We start from the raw sequence: 18826 nt of genomic DNA, 5'->3' as shown, positions 1-18826 counted from the left end.
GAAGGGGGGCGGGGTCACGGAGGCGGACTCGATGTTGCGGGAAGGGCGTGGCTTGAGGAGGAAGTGACGTATTATCTGGCGCACGTGGGGCGACTCGGCCGCCGCAATGGCGCTGTACAGCGCGGCCGCTGCTGTGCTGAGCGGGCTGGAGCGTGGCGAGGGAGGCCTCAAGAGCCTGGTGTACGGCAGCGACTTCCCGGTGCGCAGCGGGGCCGGGGTTGAGGGCAGGTGGTTGGGGAAGGGTCCGGAGCGGCGGCGCTGAACGCCCGGTGCCACCGCCCCGCAGCACGCCCGGCAGCTGTACGCGCTGGTGGCCGAGACGCTGCGCTACGGCCCGGTGCTGGAGGCGCTGCTGGACGGAGCCGCGTTGCTGCGCGTCGAGAAGAAACTGCCGCCGCTCCTGGCCAAGGTGAGGGCCGGGCCGTGCTGGGCTCCGGAGCCGGGCTGGGGGCCGCGGCTCTCCCCAGCAGTGGGTGCTCACCGCCTGCCCTAGGTGCTGGTGTACGACCTGCTCTTCGGCAAGGGCCTCAAGTGCGGCGGCCGCTGGAAGGCATTGGCCCGACGGCACCGCGCGCGGCTGGAGGCCGAGCTGGCCCGGCTAAAGGTGCGGCGCGGGGTGAGCCGCAACGAGGATCTCCTGGAACCGGCGCCGGGAACCGGGCCGGAAGGTGAGCGGGTGCGGGCCGGGCGCTGCTCACCGCGGCGGGGCCGGGGCTGACCCCGCACCCTGCAGCCCCTCAGGTGCCACGTTACGTCCGGGTGAACGTGCTGAAAACATGCGTGGATGATGTGGTGGCATTCTTCAAGCGCCAGGGCTACTCCTTCCTGGGCAGGGCGAGCAGGTGAGCGGGGCCTGGTACTGTTTGGGTTCTTTGTGCAGCGTGGATGGGTGGGCAGTGACCCCCCGTGGGGTGCGGTGGGTGAGTGGTGGAGAGGTGGTGCTGGTGGTTGAGGTGTTCACTGGTGTGCTCCTACCTTCTGTTTCTGGGTGCTGCCTGGTAATGATGTTGGGCAGAGGTGTGGGGTGCAGGGATTTCTGCACCTGGGCTTTGGAGGAGGGCTCTGGTGCTGAATGCGATAAGGCTGAGCTGTGCTCATCCTCTGTCTGTGTGGGCAGTGTGGAAGAGCTGAAAATCCTTTCTGGGAAGAAATTCTTGTTGGATCTTCACCTCCCGGAGCTGCTCGTTTTCCCTCCGCAGACAGACTTCCATGACAACCGGCTCTATATGTCAGGACACATCATCCTGCAGGACAAGGTTGGGAGCTGGGGAACGGGAGGCTGCGACACAGGGGTAAAAACCACTGGCAGGAGCGGGGGCTCAGCCTTTTCCTACATGCTGAGACTGGGCTTGGAGCTGCTTTGCTGCAGCGTTTAGCTTAAGCAGCTTAAGCAGAAGCTATGAGCACAGGCTGAGGCAGTGGGGATCCCCCTCAGCTCTGCTTTCGTAGCCTGTGGGTAGGGGATAAGTGGCTTTAGCACGCACTGTAGGAGTTCCCCAGAGGGAGCTGGGCTATGGTCATGCAATGTTGCTCCCACCATTTAGTAAGAGGCCTCCAGACCCAGAGCTGGGTTTGGGTGGTGTGCAAGCATGCGACTCCACAGCAACTGCTGTGTCCCAAGGAGGATGCGGGAGTGGCTACTGCAGAAACTGCTGGCAGCCCACACCTTTCTTTGTGCCCTGTCCTCCTGCAGGCCAGCTGCTTGCCAGCCTTCCTCCTTAGCCCTTCTGCTGGCTCCCATGTGATCGATGCCTGTGCTGCCCCTGGGAACAAAACCAGCCACCTGGCTGCCATCCTGAAGAACAAGGGGTGAGTGCAAGGCTGTGGCAGGGCCAGAACAGACTGCGTGGCCCAGTTCTGAGGAGAAGGTTGCAGGGCCGATGTGGAAGGAGCTGCAGATGCATGTTGAGGCTGTGGATGCATCCGAGCAGCTTACACAGCATGGCCTTTGGGCTGGCCTGGGTGTTCACACCCCTTGGGTTCTTTTTCAGGCATATCTTTGCCTTTGATGTGGACACCAAGCGCCTGGCTACCATGAACACCATGCTGATGCGGGCAGGGGTCACCAGCTTCAAGCTGGCCCAGCAGGACTTCCTGACAGTTGATCCCCACGATCCCAAATACAGCAAAGTAAAATACATCCTCCTGGACCCGTCATGCAGCGGCTCGGGTAATGTGGGGACTTCAGCCATCTCGTCCGTTAGAGGCTTCAGCTGGGTTTTCCGTGGGCAGACCCACAGGCAACGGCTGCTGTCCCTGCAGGGATGGTGGCCCGGCTGCCACTGGAGGAAGCTGCCCCGAGTGCAGAGCGGCTGCAGGCGCTGGCTGGCTTCCAGCGCAGGGTCCTGAGCCATGCGCTGCGCTTCCCGGCGGTGCAGCGTCTGGCCTACTCTACCTGTTCAGTGCACCGAGAGGAGAATGAGGACGTGGTGCACGCAGTGCTGCAGGAGCAGGGATCGGCCTTCAGGTGCTCCTTTCCGGGGAGGAACAGGCCTTGGGGAGTCTGTTACCTTTGGTAGCTCTGTGTGTTGCTGCTGGACTCAGCGCTGTCCCTTGTCCCCTCTGCAGGCTAGTGGATGCTTTCCCATCCTGGCCCTGTCGAGGACTTGCTACCTTCCCAGGGGCTGAGTGCTGCCTCCGCGCCTCTCCTGCAGATACGCTCACACAGGGCTTCTTTGTGGCTGTCCTGGAGCGCCGTGGGGAGGAAGCTGCTGTCCCCAGGTGCAGGAAACGGGGGAGAAGTGGGCCCAGGGCTGCCTGGAATGCATTGTCTTCTTGCTGAGAGGGCTGCGGTGTTGCAGGTGGCATGAACCACTCAACTGTCATTGCTCTTGTGTGCAGCTCCCTGCCTGCAGCCACTGAAGAGAGCCTACAGCAAGAAGAGGGAGTAGAGCCAGGAGCAGCTCCTCCCAAGAAGAGGAGGAGGAAAAAGCAACGTGTGAAATAATTCTAGGAGCATACAGTGCTGGTTTCTGGAGCTGGTCTGTGCTGTGGCCCTTGCACTGAGAAACAGAAATAAAGCTTTTCACCAGCTGCTGGCTTGGTGAGCTTCTGTAAGTTCCTGACCCAGGCCTCAGCAGTAGGGCTGGTGCTCCCTGATGCACGCACAGGCAAAGGAGTGGAAATTGCTCCTGCACATGTATAGGTGCCTCCAAAGCTGGGCAGCTGTAGGAAAACAAATCAAACAACAGCAGTTTCCTTATCCTCTGGAGTTGGATTCCTCCAGCTGGAGTAATGGCAGTGTAGTACTTTATAGGCCCCTAGAACTCCATACCTAACCGTTATCTGGGGTTTCAGAAAAGGCTTTTGCCTTACAGTGATAAGCCCTTCCTTTAGGGGGTTAGTCATCCTTTGGGGGACTTCTCTATGTGTGTGCAGTGCACCCTGCCCAGACCTGCCCCTCTGTGGCCTTCAGGCTGGCAGCTGTGTGACAGCCATCCCAAGACCCAGGTGAGGTGGGAGGGGAGGTGAATGCTGCCTTGGCCCTGCAGCATCCTGCCTGAATGAGGAGGGAGTGCAGCACTGTGCAAAGCAGAGGGAGCTGAAAAACAGTATCCTGAGCACAGTTCAGCCCTCACACAAAAGCAAGCCAGACAAGAAAGTCTTTTTATTTTAAATTGGAGACATAAGAAGCAAGGAAAAAAACACTGCATGTTCACTCTAAATCCTTACCAGCCACACCAGGAATGGTCCAAGCCTCCAGTTCTGAGTAAGAACCAAGCCTAGCCATCCCCATGCTGCAGCCCAAGGAGAGGGGAGCTTTCCTCAGGCCTGGCCCTGCCAAAAGCTGGGGCTGTGCTGGAGCTCTGCTCTCTCTGGAGGCAGCCAGCGTGCCCCAAGGGTGCTCTCACCTTGGCTCCTGCTTGTCAGCCCTCTCTGCACACAGGTGGTGGCTGGAACCCTAAGGAGGGAGGTTGAGAAGGGGCAGCCCCTGCCCTGTGTGACCAAGCAGCCTACCAGCCCTGGGCCCAGCTCCCTCTGTGTCTTCACTCATCCCTTAACACCACAACTGTGGTTCTGGAGAGAGGGAGGAATTGCCAGCACCAGCTCGTCTAAGCACCTCTCTGCACCCCTAAGGGCACGTGCAGACAGCTTGGCTCCTTCAGCACTGAAGCATCCTTAGCCATGCTGGGGGCCACCCTGCAGTAGGCTCCTACATGCCCTCAGCTCTCTGTCTTGCAGAGGTGAGGACAGCCCGCACCAACTGCAGCAGCTGGGAGCGCTCCCAGGAGAAGTGGCAGCCTGCAGCTGCACCCCCCAGCCCTCCTCCCCCAGCTGGGGGGGGTTGCCCCATACCCCTCATCTGTTCCCAGCCCTGCAAAAGCTCCTGCTCCTCAGCTTCAGGGGAATTAAAAAAAAAGTTTATTCACATCCACGTACATCACATTTGAGAAACAAGGACATATTGTTACAGCCTGGGAGGAGCAGATGGCTCCTGCCCTGGGACACAGCTGCCTTTCCCCAGCACAGCCCTGTCCCACAGCACAGCCACTGCCCCGGGGCGCGACAGAACGGGGAACTACCAACAGCGCTGCAGTCAGCAACCTCACTGAACCAAGCTTGAAGGAATTCAAAGGCAATTTAGCTTAAATATAAAAATAAATTCTTATTTTGTTAAAAAATGTTTAAATATTTTTTTTTTTTCCTTTTTAATTTAGACTTCAGCAGACACACACACTCACACGGCTCGGAGAGTAAAAAACCCGGCAGCCAGGCATTACTGGAGGCAGAGGGGAGCTGCGGGCACAGCTCTCAGCCACGGGGACCAGAGCTCCAGTCACCTCTTCCTCACTGGGCTCCCAGGGGTGACGGGCACAGGGGCAGCACCGCAGCTCCTTGGAGCTCATAGGAACTAATGGATGGGGATGAGCTCAAAGTGAAAATCCATTCCAGTTTGGGGAGGGGACAAACCCACCCACTCTGGGCTCCTTTCTTTGGTGGTGCCAAAGGAACTTGAGGTGGTAACATGGCTCCAGCCCAGAAGAAGGGGTCCAGGAAGAGAAGAGGCTGCAGAGGCCAGGCCCCCGCCCCAGCTGCCTTTCTTTCAGTCACGACAAAGGGACAGAACTCACCCAGCATGAGCAGCCACGCAGTGATGCTACTGTCAACATCCAATTAGCCAGGGTGCATCCCATGAAGGGATGGGCGCCCCAAAAAATAACTCCAAACAGCAAATCCGGCATAACCAACATGCCGCCACGCACACGCTTCAGTTCTTCCTCCAAACTCGATTCAATGAGCGCATTAAAACAGGAGCACAAACAAAGCAGAACAGACAGGGCTTGAAGCGAGCGGGTGGGGGGAGCCCAACAGAGGTGGGAGGCAGCACAGAGCTGCCAGCTCCACACCCCACACCTCAACCAGAGGCTTGGCAGGAGCTGCTGAGTGGCAGCAGTGGGCTCAGCCCCCATCCGCAGCCGTGTCACCCCCTGTGACACCAGGATGGCCACGCTCACAGAGCTGGGTGCTAACGCAGCCTCGTGCTCTGCAGAGATGGCAACAAGTGGCTTGAAGCAGAGGGATCGTGTTCACCAGGCCATGAGATTCAACAGTGGGGAAAGATTTCTCGGCCTGGTGAAGACCACATCCAGTGGCAGAGAACAGGAGCCTCAGGCTCTGAGTGTGGACGTGCTGGCGCCATGCTGGGGGTGACGGTGACGGGGGGTAGGGGCTCAGAACATCTATAAGAAGCAACAGGGAAAAATTTACACGTTATGAAACATGGCAAAACAAAGGGAGGGAGGAAACATGGTGGATATGTACAGAGGTTCATCCAGCCTTGGCTGTGGAACTGTTCAAGTAAGAAGAGTTTGGTTTATCTTGTCCCGGCCGGCATCCACGAAGACACGGCCCGGCACCATCGCTCACGTGCTGGAGAGCGCTCTGAGCAGAGCCCCTGGGGACACACTGTGCTCCTCGCACAGCCAGCAGCGGGGCTCTGAGCCCCAGGTTACTTTTTACGGGTGTGCTGTCGCCGTGCCTGCAGCCGCTGCCGAGCGCCGGTCTTGGATCCTGCCCCAATGGAAAACGCTGGAGTTGATGGACCTGGAAGCAGAAAGGAGCCACAGGTCACAGCACAGCCTGGCAGACGGGGAACCGAAGAGCTGGCCTCCTGCAAAGCCTGCTCGTGAACCTGTCACGCAGAACTGTGTCACAGCCAGCTCACACAGCCCAGCCCGGCCCTGCTGCCATCCCACTGCAGCCCCCAGCCCTGAGCTCTTACCAAAGGACGTGCCGACTCCTGGGAAGGCCGAGGCAGGAGCACTGGGCGTCCCGAAGGAAAGGCTGCTGCTGCCACTCCCCACTGCTCCTGGGACAGGGGTGCTCTGCCCAAAGGTGGGGGCAGGAGTTCCTGGAAAGCAACAAACTGCTGTGAGTTGGGCTGAGCGCAGCCTCTGGCGGCCAGCAGCACTCGCAGGCATTGGGATGCAGATTTCCTTCAGGAACTGAAGCCAAGCCGCCCCACCAGGCACAGCCTCTTCACTAAGAAACTCCCTTGCTTTCTCATCATAATCCCTGTGCCTTCCCACAACAGGGGGAAGCACAAAGGCTTCCATCTTTCTAGACCAAAAGTTTCCAAGCATGTGGGCTGCAAATTCATGGGAGGCAAGATGTTTCCATGAGAGAACAGTCCAGAGAGCCAGCAAGGAGACTGCAATCACTGGCTGCAAGGGGTTCTGCTCGCCAGGGAACTCTTAAATTGATTACTATGAGAGTGGAGAGGTGCTGGAACAGCTGCCCAGAGAGGCTGTGGATGCCCCATCCCTGGAGGTGTTCAAGGTCAGATTGGATGGGGCCCTGGGCAGCCTGACCTGGTATGAAATCGGGAGGGTGGTGGCCCTGCGTGTGGCAGGGGGTTGGAGATTCGTGATCCTTGAGGTCTCTTCCAACCCGGGCCATTCTGTGATTCTGCGTGATTTCAAACATCAGCTAAACTGTGGTTTCTCAGGCAGGAGAGCAGCTAGCTGGGCTCAGCAGAGGCCTGGCACGTTTAGAGGGGCCAAGGGGCACCACACTGAAGGGCTGCAGACCCTTCTCCTCCACCACTGAGGGCTGGGGATCTGGGAGCACATGCTCCACAAGCATCACCCCTCAAAGGGCTGCAGCAGAGCCCATGGAAAGGGACAGACAGAAAGCAGCTCACCTCCAAACACGGGCTTGGCATCGGGCGTGCTGGGCACAGTGAAGGCGAACGGCGTGCTCTGGCTCGGCGCTCCCAGCGTGCTCTGCGTCAGGGAAGAACCGAATGGCGTGGCAGCTGCAGCCGCTCCGCTCTGCCCAGCCCCAAAGCTGAAGGGCACCGCAGGTGAGGCGCCGCTCAGGGCGGGTGTGCTGAGCCCAAAGGCACCGGCAGAAGGGCCCGGCTGGGCGGTCGCCCCGAAGGCGAAAGGAGACGGCGCGGTGCCGAAGACGGCGGTGCCAACGCCGCTGCTTGTGGTCTGGGTGCCGGAACCAAAGCTGGCTGCGGTAGAGGTGGCCGTCCCAAAGGAGAACACCGACGTGGTGGTCCCGAATGCCGCCTGGGTGCCACCGGTGCCAAAGGTCGGCAGAGCGCTGCTGCCAAACGCCGGCTGAGCGGTGGACTGGGCTGTGGGCGCCCCGAAACTGAACGGGGGAGCAAAGCCGACAGGGCCCGCAGCGGGCTTGCTGGCGGGCAGCTGGCTGTCTGCAGCAACGGCACTGAACACGGGCTGGCTTGCTGCCCCTGAATACGGAGGCAGTGGCTTCACATTTGTGCTGAAAGTACTGCCAAAAGCTGAACTGGAGGAGCCGAACGTCAGCGCCGGTTGGCCTGTGGTGGCCGGGGCAGAAGATGTCAATGTGGTGCTTCCAAATAAGCTGAAGCCCGCAGTGGTTGTGGCTGCTGTTGAGTTTGCAGGTGCTTGGCCGAACGCAGGGCCTCCTGTGACGCTGGTGGTGGCAGAGACAGTGGCTGCGGCGGGCTTTCCAAACTGGAACACTGGGGTAGCAAAGGTGGGTGCCGTGCTGGTGGCAGAGCTGGACAGGCCACCAAACGTGAAGGGCTGTGACGCGCTGGTGGCTGCGGTGGCGGTCACTGTCAGGCTGGTGCTGGTGGAGGCAGGCGGATTGAGTCCAAAGCTGAACACTGGTTTGATGGTGGCATCCGTGGAGGAGTTGAGTGTGGTGGCAGTCGTAGCTGCGGTGGTGAAGATGACGTTTGGCAGAGCTGTGAATCCCACCAGTGTGGTTGTGGAGGCTGCTGGCACTTCCGCAGCTGAAGCTGGCTGTGACAACGGTTTGAAGGCAAAAGGAGAGACCTTTGCTGGAGATGAAGTCGCCGTCACGCTGCCAAAGATGGGCTTGAACACAGTGGTGGTGGAAGGCGCCGAGGAAGGGGCTGAGCTCACAGACACAGTGACTGCAGCAGAGATGCCTGTTGTAGCCGGTGCTGCGCTCTCACTTTTCGGCAAAGCACCAAAGATGGGTTTGAAGACAGGGGTCGTGGTGGGCACTGCAGCAGCTGCAGTCATCGCCGGCTGGCTGGCAGGAGGGGAGCTTGGTGCCCCAAAAAGGATGTTCGGCTTCAGCACGGAGGGAGGTTTGCTGGGGGTTGGGCCCAGCTCTGTGGTTGCGGGAGGTGCCACGCTGCTGGTAGGCTGTGCCCCTGAGGCAGGGGAGACTGAAAGGGCAGCTGTGCTTAGCACAGACACAGGCTTGGTGTCAGCAGAGGTTGCAGGTAGAGAACTTGACTCCAGTGACACGGCAGGAGCAGGCAGCTGTGATGCTGATGAAGATGGCTGGAATGCTATCGCAGCTCCAGAAGAGTCTAGAAAGGTCAATTTTCTTTTTTTTAGGGATAACAAGTAACATATAGAAAGACTTTCTGCCAGGCAGCCGCTCTGCCTCTGCAAACGTCCCCAGAAATGCAGCCCCCTGCACTCCCACAAGCTCACACCCGGACCATTGGCTGCACCCCCCAATTTTTCCTCCAGATTCAGGTCCAGAAGAGCATTTAAACAGGGATCTTCCAGCGTGCCTCCCCCAAAGGGAATACAGAGCTGCTGCTGAGTCTGCTCTGCCACAATCCCATCCCACTGACCCCTTTCCTCCTCACCTGCTGGCACAGGTGCAGCCTGGCTGCCCTGCATCTTCTTCAGGCTGTCCAGGAGCAAGTTGCTGCTGGATGCGACAGGAGCTGTTGACACAGGTGCTGAGGAGGAGGCCTCTGTGGTCACTGTGAACACTAATGGCCTGGACGCAGGCGTGGTCTCTGCAGTGGTGCTACTGGGGACTGCATCTAACAGAAGGAAGCAAGAAATCAGCATCTGTAAGCCTGCTGTAGGGCACTATCCATTAGGAGAGCTTCTCCAAAGGTAGGAAAACCACACCAACATCCCACTGCTCTGGCCCTGGGGGACCTCAGCCATGACCCTGCAGGCTCTGGGACACAACCACCGTCAGCACCCTCAGACCCAAGGACCAGATAGGACTCGCCTGGGAGCATCCCTGGTCTGTGAACAGATGCCCCACTGCCACCTAGCCTCATGCCCCCCTGTTCCTACCCCTCCCCGTTCCCTGCTGTACCCCAGGTGCCCCGTCTGCCCACAGCCCTTACCAGCCTTATCCTCCAAGACCTTGTTGAACCACTGCAACGCTGCCTTCTTCTCCGCATCCAGGTCCTCCGACGTGATGGTGTAGCCCAGCTGAGGCGGCGGGGGCTGCCAAGAGAGAGCAGCGGCTTAGCTCCTTCTCAGGGAAGCCGGCAGAGCTTCTCTGAAGGTGTGGTGAAGGCTGGCCGTCGCAAGACCCGTGGAGCAGCTGGTTCTGCCGCAGCACGCTACCGCGGAGCTCCGGTCCCCACTCCGCAAGACCCCGGCTTGGCGCTGAGGGCACGGCCTTCCCCAGGCCATTACCTGGTCCGGCAGCAGGCGGCACAATCACGCACAGCCCACCAGACACTGGGGCTGGGGATAGCGTCACTTCCCACTCCGCCAAGGACAGGGCCTCCTTCCTGAGGGCAGGCAGGTCAGTCTCCCCCCAGCCCTGCAGAAATTGCAGTGAGCACATTCTATCTCCAGAGGAGGGCAAAAGGGGTTGCGAGACAGCGACGTACCAGCACCAGCTGGTCCCCCCGGCGAGACGACAGCAACTGGATCTTCCGCTTGCGCTTGCCACTGCTCCCCGATGCAGCTGGAGGGCTCAGGGAGCCGCGCTTCCTCCGCACAGGTGTCTCCACCACTGCTGAAGGAGACAAGTCAGAGCCAGCTCTGGGCAGAGGAACAGCCTGGCTCGTGCCAGGCTATTTCGTCCCTTCCAACTCCTCTCCGCATGACCCAGTCTGAAGGCAGAGCCAGGGATACAGCTCTGAGCTGACAACAAGGCTGCAAGAGCCTGAAGAGCAGCTGCCTGCAGCACAGCTTGGCAGCCTGGTACAAAAGCCTGCCAGCCTTCAGCGGGGCAGTAACTCCTTCTCTACTCTCCAGACTGCCCTTGCAATCTGCCTAACCTGAATCACAAACCAGGCAGGCTACACGAGCCACATCTAGTGCTGCACCACAGGACCCAGGCAGCTAATTGAGATGGACACAGGATGTCCTGTTCGTTTCGGCTAAGAAAGCATTGGAACGGGCTCAGCCTGGAATATGATCAGGGCTCTTTCGGCATGGCACACCTTGCCCTGAGGCTGACAGTAGGTCCTGGGGCAGCTGAGGGGCTCCCTCTTGTAAGCCAGCTCCCATGCATCTGCTGGCATATGGCATCTCTTGTTCACCACTTGGAAACTCATTCAGGGCAGCAGAACTGCCACTACCCCTGGACCAGCACACTCCAAGTTGCCTGGTGATGTCTCAAGCCAATCTTACCTGCAGACCTAAGAGATGTCCCACCCCACTGCTTGTGTACACCAACGCCCATCCAAACCCACGCAGAACTGCTGTGCTTATGCTCACCTTTCTCTGTCTGCAGCTCCTTATCTGATTTCACTGGGGTGGAAGTGTTGGAGCGATGCGACTCCTCCTCCCTGCACCAGTGGGAGAAAGCCAGTTAGGATCAAGCCATAGATGTAGCCCCATCCCCCAAGAGGCCAAACACATGACAGAATCCTACCAGCAGCCCTGGCCCACGAGGCAGCCATCCAACAAACCCTGAGACAACACGGGCACAGCACTGCACTTCCTGCACTGGCCCAAGAGCAGCTGAAGGCACAGAGCTGCTTCTCCCTCTAAATGCACAGCTTGGTGCCTGTCTACACACCCCCAGTGTTCTGCAGGATAAATCAACCTCAGAGTGGCAACCAGCAGTTCTGGATGGGAAATCCACCTCTTACAGGCTCCTCTCCTTTCAGTGCACAAGGCTGTGCCAATTTTGGTTCTGACTGAAGCTTTTCCCATTGGAGCCTGGTCCTCTGAGCCAGGACAGAGGAGCACAAGGGCTTGCACTACAAGGAAAGCCCTAAAATGCAATCTTATTTTTACATATTTTGTGTAGCTCCTGTAAATTACCTTTGAGGAGACAACAATAATCAGTACCTGTCTCCTCCTGAGTTCTGGCGGCTCGGGGAACCCACAGCAATGCCACAGCAGAACACCACTTCTGTGGCAATCTCACAACACTTCCATCTCTAACCAAGTCCCAGAGGAGGGCAGGGATGAGGATGGCGCAGCGCCGCTGCTCCAGCACTGCCAGGACAGCAGTGTGACAAGGTGGCAGGGACCTGAACTAGTGCAAACCCAATGGGACCAGCACACTGGAGGGCCACCAGCAGCCAACATTTCATGAACAGTCCTAGTGGGACAGCTGGGACGGTGCCTGCCCTCCTCTTGGCTGGGACAGCGGGCGGCTGGTTACCTGGCTTTCTTGAGAGGCCACTCTGGTGTCTGGGGACGGGAGGATGCGGGGCTGGATAGCGGGGACATGCTCACACCACTCCTCTTCCACAGCTGGAACCCAGAGAGAGCAGTGACTCAGTGCACAGGCAGGGAGGGAGGAGAGCATTCCACTTTCCTGCTCTATGCTGAACGTCTCCTCCCAGAACTGCACCCAATGAACTCACAGCTTCACTTTCCCTCCATCACCACCAAGCTCCCTTCCACCTTTCGTGGAGTGCTGCAAGGTTTGCCCACACTGAAGGAAACCTGCTTTGTGAGCAAGCAGCCTCTGGGCCCTGACAGCCACAAGGACAGGAGGGGGGATGCTGCTGATCAGGGACAGTTGTGGCCAAAGCACAGCGCAGAGCTGTCTGGTGGCCTCAGGTGCTGCCACCTGTCCCTGCCAGAGGGCAGATCCCGCTCCAAGGATTTCAACCTCACCCCTCTCACAGGAAACCCACCCTTCCCAAGGCTTCCTCTGTGTTATCTTTCCCACAGAGACAGCACAGCTCTGCTAGCCACGATGACATCCCACCATCACACCCACAAGCCTACCTATTCAAGCAGTGCTCTACTACAGCTCTGCAGCTGCCAAGGGGACCTGGGTCAGAGCAGGAACACACGGCTGTGATCCATGCCGACTCCAGCTGAAAAGGTGGCAGCACACCAAAGGGATTCTTTCTATCGCCTTCCTTTTCCCTAGATCTTGTCATCCCAGTGACACCTCCTCACCCCACAGCTGGCGCCAGGTTTGAGTCACACGGTGGGTCGAGCTGCTTTGTGCCACACATGGCTGCAGTGGTGCCCTCAGGAGTGCTTCCTACCTGTGTCAGGCCCCGGCTGGAGCTGTATGAGCTGGCAATGGCATTGCGCAGAGAGCTGGGGATTCCACTGGTGTACGTATTGTTGAGGGAGCTCATGGAGGAGGTGCGTGACCTCTTGTTTGAGCAGTCATCGGGGCACTGCGAAGCAAGGCCTCTCTTCAGAGAGCCAGGCCTGCAGAACATTAAAGAAGATTTCAGCATCTCCCCACCATCCTACCCATAGGCCTGTTCATCGCAGGGCACGTCGAGGAAGCAAAGCAGCTCTTTTTCTGAGCACAGAGCTGAGGAAGAGACCCCTGCAGCAGAGCAGCCCCACAGCCCCCAGCCTGCACCCGCTCAGCACAGCTGCGAGGCCGAATGATGCCATGAGGTACGGCCACTGCCATCCTTTGCAGAAGCTGGGCTCCACCAGCACCTCGTCCAGAGCCTGCAGGCTTTCACACTCGTCCCTCAGCTAATTGTTTTTGGCCTGATGGATACTCACTTGGGTATGAGAGAGGCGGGGGCACCATTGGCAACCAGGGGCTCGAATGCCGACTGCCCGCTTCCGCTGCTGTCATGGCGCCTGCAGGAGAGAGGGAAGCTGTGACAGGGAGAAGACAACAAGGAGGAGCACGTGCTCTCAGCCTGGCCACAGAACTCCTCCCAGGCAGGCTTGGCACTGGGAGAGCACTGCTCTTCTGCCACCTAACACCTAAGACATCCCCATTCCACCATCCAAGTCCTGCAGATTTTCCCTTCACCCAGCCCTGTGTCACTGATTCTCAACCCCAGCTGCTTCCCAAGTTCCAACAGCTCTATCAGCTGCTTGCTGTGCTGAGTAGTTTTGATTTAAAGAAATCTTCGCTCAAATCCATTATTCAAAGTTAAAATGTTTCAGAGGGGCTGAGCTACACATTTTTTGAATGGAGCCTTGTAGTTCAGATCTCCTACCCCATCCTAGCCAGCTCCTGAATGGTTTGAGTCAGAAATGAAGTCCTCCTCTCCCACAGTGAAACCTGGAGGCCATACAACAAGCCTGCTGTTATGCTGTGCTGGGGGCATCAGGCAAGCCCTGTCACTTAGTTCAGGTCCCCTCCAGCCCTGAGTGATCTGATCCCATTGCACAGCTGATCCAGTGCTCTCCAGCTGATGCAGGCTCCTTTCTGCTCTCAGAAATTACAGGTTTTCTACCCACAAGCATTCTTCATGCAGGCCAGTTGTCAATGACTGGCTTTTGTGGCAGATACAGATATTGACATGTTGGGAAAAAAAAGCTCATGCGCCCATCCTGCATCATCCAGCTCAGCTCCGGTGGGTCTCAGACACACCAAGCAAAGGTGAGAGTTCAAGGAGCACAGAACCAAGGCAGTGTGTTGTACGGGAGGTCACACAGGCTGCAGTAGAGCTCGGCATCCAGGACATACGTCCATCCTTCCAGTGTGCTGGCAAAGGCACTGCACCCTCCTCTCTTATAGCTCAGAACTGGAAATCACTGATCTTGCCTAATGGAAACAGAGGTCTCTCCTGTCTTCCCCTTTGCCTTACCTTGCTTTTGCTAGTTACAGGAAGCACAAAGAGCTTTTAAAGTGCTTCTACCTGGAGCCCTAATGCCTGGGGAGAGCAGCAACCTCCGACAAGCAGAATTTCAGCCTGCCCTCACACAAGCAGCTCCCCAAAAGCCTTCAAATCCCATGGGGAGAGCAGTCACCTCCCTCCAGTGGAGGCTCCCTGCCAGGCATCCCTTGGCCACCTCCACATTTCTCCATCCCAGTGGCACGGGGCACACACCTGACCCACAGACACGTCCAGGCAGAGGCTAAATCACATCCTTTTGATCTCAAAGAGGAGGAGGAGGAGTGCCAGAAGGATCTCTGACCCGGCCAAGAAGGCCATGCAAAGGGGCACATGGCACTCTTCCACCACAGGCACAGTTCTTGTGCACGCAGCATCTATCAACACTGAAGCGCCGGGCCCTTTTCACACGGGCGGCACTGCCGGCTCGGTACCTTCGTTTGCTCTCCTGATCGCTACCCAGTGCCTGCTGCTCTTCTTCATCCTCCTCCTCCTCCACCACCCTCTTCCTGCTCTCCTTGATGGCGTTCAGCACCGTCTCCTTCGCGCACGGGTCCGGGCCGCCGCCGGGCAGGAGGGCGACCGGCGAGAGGAGCTGCTCCAGCCTGGGGGGAGGCGAGACGAAGCGGGGTGAGCGAAAGGGCGGCGGGACAGCCCGCCGCAACGAGCCCCGGTTCCGCCCCGCGGGGTCCCCGCTCCGTACTCACACGGGGCTGCGGGCGGGGCTTCTCGGCCGGCCGATGCGCACGGTGACGGGACTGCGGGCCGGGCCGGCGCGGCGCGTCCAGGCGGCGCTCCTCCGTAAGACGCCGTCCCAGCAGGCGGCGGGCAGCGCGCCCGGCACGGCGCTCCGGGACGGCGGCAGCGGATAGCGGCGGCGTGGGGCCTGCGGTGGAGCGCTGCGGACACACGGAACACTCAGCGACGGCCCCGCCGCGCCGCCGTCCCCCGGCTCCCCGCCCCGCCCCGCCGCCCCGCTTACCACGGCCCCGAGCCCGGGCGGAGCGGAGCGGCCTTCGCGAAGCGGCCCGAGGGGGCGGCCGGGCCTCCGTTGGCGGCGGCTTTGGCGGGCGGGCGCGCTGCGGGCGGGCCGGGCCTCGTGGCGCACCAGGCCCCCGCCGCGCCCAGCGCCGCCGCGCTCAGCAGCGCGCCCCACAGCGCCAGGCAGGCCAGCGCCGCCAGCGCCAGACCCAGCGCCGCCAGCGCCGCGCTCCGCCGCCCCCACGGCCCCGCGCCCGTCCCGGCCCCCGCCATCCCGCGCCGCGCCGCCCGCCCGCCAGCAGCGGCAACCCGGCATGCAGCGCGCGGGCGGGCGGGGCCTGCGGGCGGGGCGGGGCGGCGGCGCTGCCTCGTGGCCGGGAACGCCGCTGCGCGCGCGTCGCCGTGCCGCGCTCCGTTGCCGGCGGGGCTGCGCGTCCGCGTCCCCCGCCTACAAAACCCGCGCCGTTACCTAGCCGCTCTCGCCCCGCAGCCCCGCTCCGTCCCGCCCCCGCGGCGCCTCCCCCCATCTCAGCCCGCGGTACCGGAGGGGGTTCGGGACGCGGAGGAGCGCCGTCGGGCCCCGCGTCCCACCCGCACATCTCCTGGCTCGGGCGCGCTGGGCCGAAGGCTTTATTTAAAAATCGAAACCACACGACGTTATCGTACAATGGAAAAACGATCCCGCGGCCTCGTGCCCGTCCCCGCCGCCGACCGCGTGCTGCTGCCGCCCCGCGCTCGGCCGAGTTACAAAACGAAAAGAAGTTCTGAGAGCGCGGCTTCGCGTCCCCGCGTTGCCCCCCGGCACTCCGGGCCCTGCTGGACGCAGCCTGCAGGCCTGAGGTAGCTGGGGGCCCCGCGCCACGCAGCAGAGGGGCGGCTCGGCTCGTATTGCTTTGTGGGGCCGGGACGCGGAGGTGCGGGATGGCGCGGCCGGTCGCGAGGTGCTGTCGCCCCTCTGCGGTTCGGGGTGACCTCGGGGCCGTGCTGCCTGCGGGGAGGCCCGGGCACAGACATGGGGGGATGTCGCCGCTTAGACCCCTCCGGTCTCGGTCGGCCAGGAGGTGCCAAGGACATGGCTGGCTGCCCCAGCACCCGCGGGGCCCCACGCGGCTGTTCCTCTCCCCGAATCGGCCCCAGATCCACGAGGCGGCCGGGTGCGCAGGGTGGCCGAGGGCATGGCTGTACTTGTGCACCGATCTGACCCCGCCAGCGCAACGAGTGGAGTTGCGGTCAGAGCTCCCCCCTGCCCTGTGAGCCCCCTGCTCCAAGGCACAAAGGTTCCCGGCTGGGGCTTGGTGTCCCGCCCCACAGCCACCCCTACCTGGGGACAGAGCCATGGCAGGGCTGCTCGCTGCGGCTTTGGGGCAGCTGGCTGCTGCTCCCTGACCTGTCTGTGCCGCCCTGGGCCATCCTGTGCCTCTGGAAGTAGATGTTGCCCAGCAGTGAGCCGAGCACCTTGCCCATGGTTTATTGCTGGCATGAACACAGTGATGTGCCAGGGTGGCCCAGCTCCTCTGCTCCAGGCACTGCTCAGCACAGGGCACATAGGGGACGCGGGGCCTGGAGCCCATCGCTGCCCTGCTCCTGCTGCCAGCCCAGGCCCTCCTCACTGCTGGCCACCCCCCAGCACGGGGCTGTGAGCTCTGCAGGGCTCAGAGGGGCAGCGGCTTTCCCCAGAGGAAGCTCAGCACCCCACAAATGAGCCCCAGGCAGCAACGCAGGCCCTGGCTCTCACGGTGGCCAAAGGCACTCGGGGCCCCCGTGTGGGCTGGGGCCATGGGAGCACCAGGCCTAGCACCAGAACCTGGGCTGGCCCAGCAGCACCAGCAGAGCTTGTCCTGGCCCTGCTGCATCCCCACGGCCCCAGGCTCCTCAGCAGGGGGGGGAAGCTGCACTGCACCAGTGAATATGTTAAGGCTGGAGAAGCAGCAAGAGGCGAAGGAAACCCGAACGCTCCCGATCCGCCAGAGCTGGGTCAAACAGTTCAGAGAAATCTGTGCAAAAACGAAACTAAAGGGTTAGAGACCACCCCAGAGACCCCCCAAGCAGCTCTAATAAATACACGTGCAGGTTGCAGCTGGCGTGAGGCCGGGCAGCCCTCGCTCACAGCCCCAGGGGCTCCATCAGCAGCGATGCGGCTCTTGGTCCTTCAGTGCTGGAGGCAGCTCTCGGGGAATGCGGAGGGCATGTGCTTCAGGGTGAATTTTGCACCAGTTTATTGTGTGTCTTCTGAAAAGGGCTGCACCAAGCTGGGTCCCGGCTGACCGAAGGGGTCTCTGCTGCTGGCTGCTCCTGCTGCGGAGGCTAATCGGTGCCTGGGAAGGAGATGGGCAGTCAGGGGCTGTGGGTAACGAGCTCTGCCTGAGGGTCCTGCTACCCCAAGATCCCGAGGCTTTATGGCATGGCTCAAGGGCAGCAGGACGCAGCATTGTGCCCTCCTGCAGCACCCACAGTACTCACCATCCTCCTCCCAGCCCTCCGCCACTCCTGCCAGCTCATAATGCTTCTTGCGCAGCTCCCCCAGCTTCTGCCGCTCTTTCTGCAGTTGGTTTTCCAGCTCCAACACTCGCACCTTCAGCACAAAGCACACACTGCTATTGTCACCTCATGTCTCAGCAGCATGACCACTGTCAACCAGTCCCAAGCCCAAGCGTCCTGAGGTACATCCCCCCACTGATGCTCTGGCAGCAAAAGGTCCGAAGAGGGGGTGGAGCAAATTTGTGTGGGGCTGGGGAATGCTCAAGGAACAAGTGGGTCTTTGCTAAGTCCAGCCTTCATCTTCATGCCCCTTTCTTCCCCTACAAGCTGCTGTTGCCTGGGTGCTGGGCTCATTCCGTTTCCATATTCTCTGTGTGGGCAGCAGATGGGCACAGTGCCCCCAGTCACGTGTTTGAGTACTGAGTATCTGCCCCAGGAGTGGGGGAATGGCTCAGATGAGCTGTGGTGCTCCCCTCCCCAGCACAGCTTGGGCACCCACTCATAAGCCCAAACATGCTGGATGCACTGCGGCTGCATTTCCAAAAGCCCAGAGGAAGCTCCTACCTGAGAGTCCATTTCTTGGCGCTTGATCTGCGTTAGTGTCATGCTGGAGAAGTCCATGCTATCTGCAGAGGAACAGACATCACTGTTGTGGGCCACTTCTGCAACTCAACCCCCTGCCCAGCACCACAGGCAGAACCCATCCTGTGCTTGGCTACAGCCAGCCAAGTGCCACAAGCACAGCAGGCAGAGATGTGGGTGCAGGCCCACAGCCCCGTACTCACCTTTCTCCTCAATTTGTGACTTCCCAGACTTGGTGGAGGCCACCACGCCAGCTGTGGCCTGGTTGACACTCCGAGAGGCTTGCTGCAGCTTAGACAGGTTGGTGCTGTCCTTGTCTGCCTTCACCTGCCGGGGCCGAGAGGAGGGCCATGCTCGCGGGGCACCACGATCCCAACTGAGGACCTGGTGCAATACTGAGAGCCCCAGAGCACAGACAGGGGAACAGTGTAGCGGGCCCTTACCTTGGAGGCTGCCACCAGCTGCGCAGTGCTGGCTGCAATCTCGTGGGAGCAGACCATCAGCTCCTCAAATTTCCCTTTCCCTTGCACCACCAGGTCAGCAGCATCCCTGCAGGAGGACAGGAGGTGCTGGAGCACC

At 60.4% G+C, this 18826-nt stretch overlaps 3 protein-coding genes across 4 annotated transcripts in view; 1 reads left to right on the top strand and 2 right to left on the bottom strand.

The window, feature by feature from the left end:
* Positions 1–74: 74 nt before the first annotated feature.
* Positions 75–3034, top strand: NSUN5 (NOP2/Sun RNA methyltransferase 5). Its single transcript, XM_048966865.1, has 10 exons — positions 75–199; positions 287–409; positions 494–668; positions 734–842; positions 1118–1256; positions 1694–1809; positions 1992–2170; positions 2263–2467; positions 2569–2721; positions 2842–3034. The coding sequence occupies exons 1-10, from the start codon at positions 107–109 to the stop codon at positions 2945–2947; spliced, it is 1398 nt and encodes a 465-aa protein (XP_048822822.1). The 5' UTR covers positions 75–106; the 3' UTR covers positions 2948–3034.
* Positions 3035–3781: 747 nt separating this feature from the next.
* On the bottom strand, positions 3782–15503 carry POM121C (POM121 transmembrane nucleoporin C). Its single transcript, XM_048966864.1, is given in 14 exon segments — positions 3782–6045; positions 6224–6352; positions 7145–8788; positions 9077–9259; positions 9578–9680; positions 10076–10203; positions 10911–10981; positions 11809–11900; positions 12653–12824; positions 13137–13217; positions 14641–14811; positions 14914–15105; positions 15189–15476; positions 15478–15503. Coding segments are annotated over 14 exon segments (3375 nt in total). The 3' UTR covers positions 3782–5950.
* Positions 15504–15865: 362 nt separating this feature from the next.
* The window catches only part of HIP1 (huntingtin interacting protein 1), a 34232-nt gene continuing 31271 nt past the window's right edge, over positions 15866–18826 (bottom strand). Inside the window, exons 27-31 of one of the 2 annotated variants that reach the window (XM_048967138.1) lie at positions 18691–18796; positions 18451–18574; positions 18230–18291; positions 17648–17759; positions 15866–17502 (exon numbers count right to left, since the gene is read on the bottom strand). In XM_048967138.1, the coding sequence (XP_048823095.1) occupies positions 17492–17502; positions 17648–17759; positions 18230–18291; positions 18451–18574; positions 18691–18796 (415 nt within the window). In that variant the 3' untranslated portion in view covers positions 15866–17491. The remainder of the gene's footprint in view (positions 17503–17647; positions 17760–18229; positions 18292–18450; positions 18575–18690; positions 18797–18826) is intronic. The other variant, XM_048967139.1, reaches the window with a different exon arrangement.

This window comes from Lagopus muta, chromosome 20, assembly GCF_023343835.1.
Source record: "Lagopus muta isolate bLagMut1 chromosome 20, bLagMut1 primary, whole genome shotgun sequence".
NCBI classification, from domain to species: Eukaryota; Metazoa; Chordata; class Aves; order Galliformes; family Phasianidae; genus Lagopus; species Lagopus muta.
Note: the sequence above shows the minus strand (reverse complement) of the source record. Positions and strands in the feature narration are given on the sequence as shown.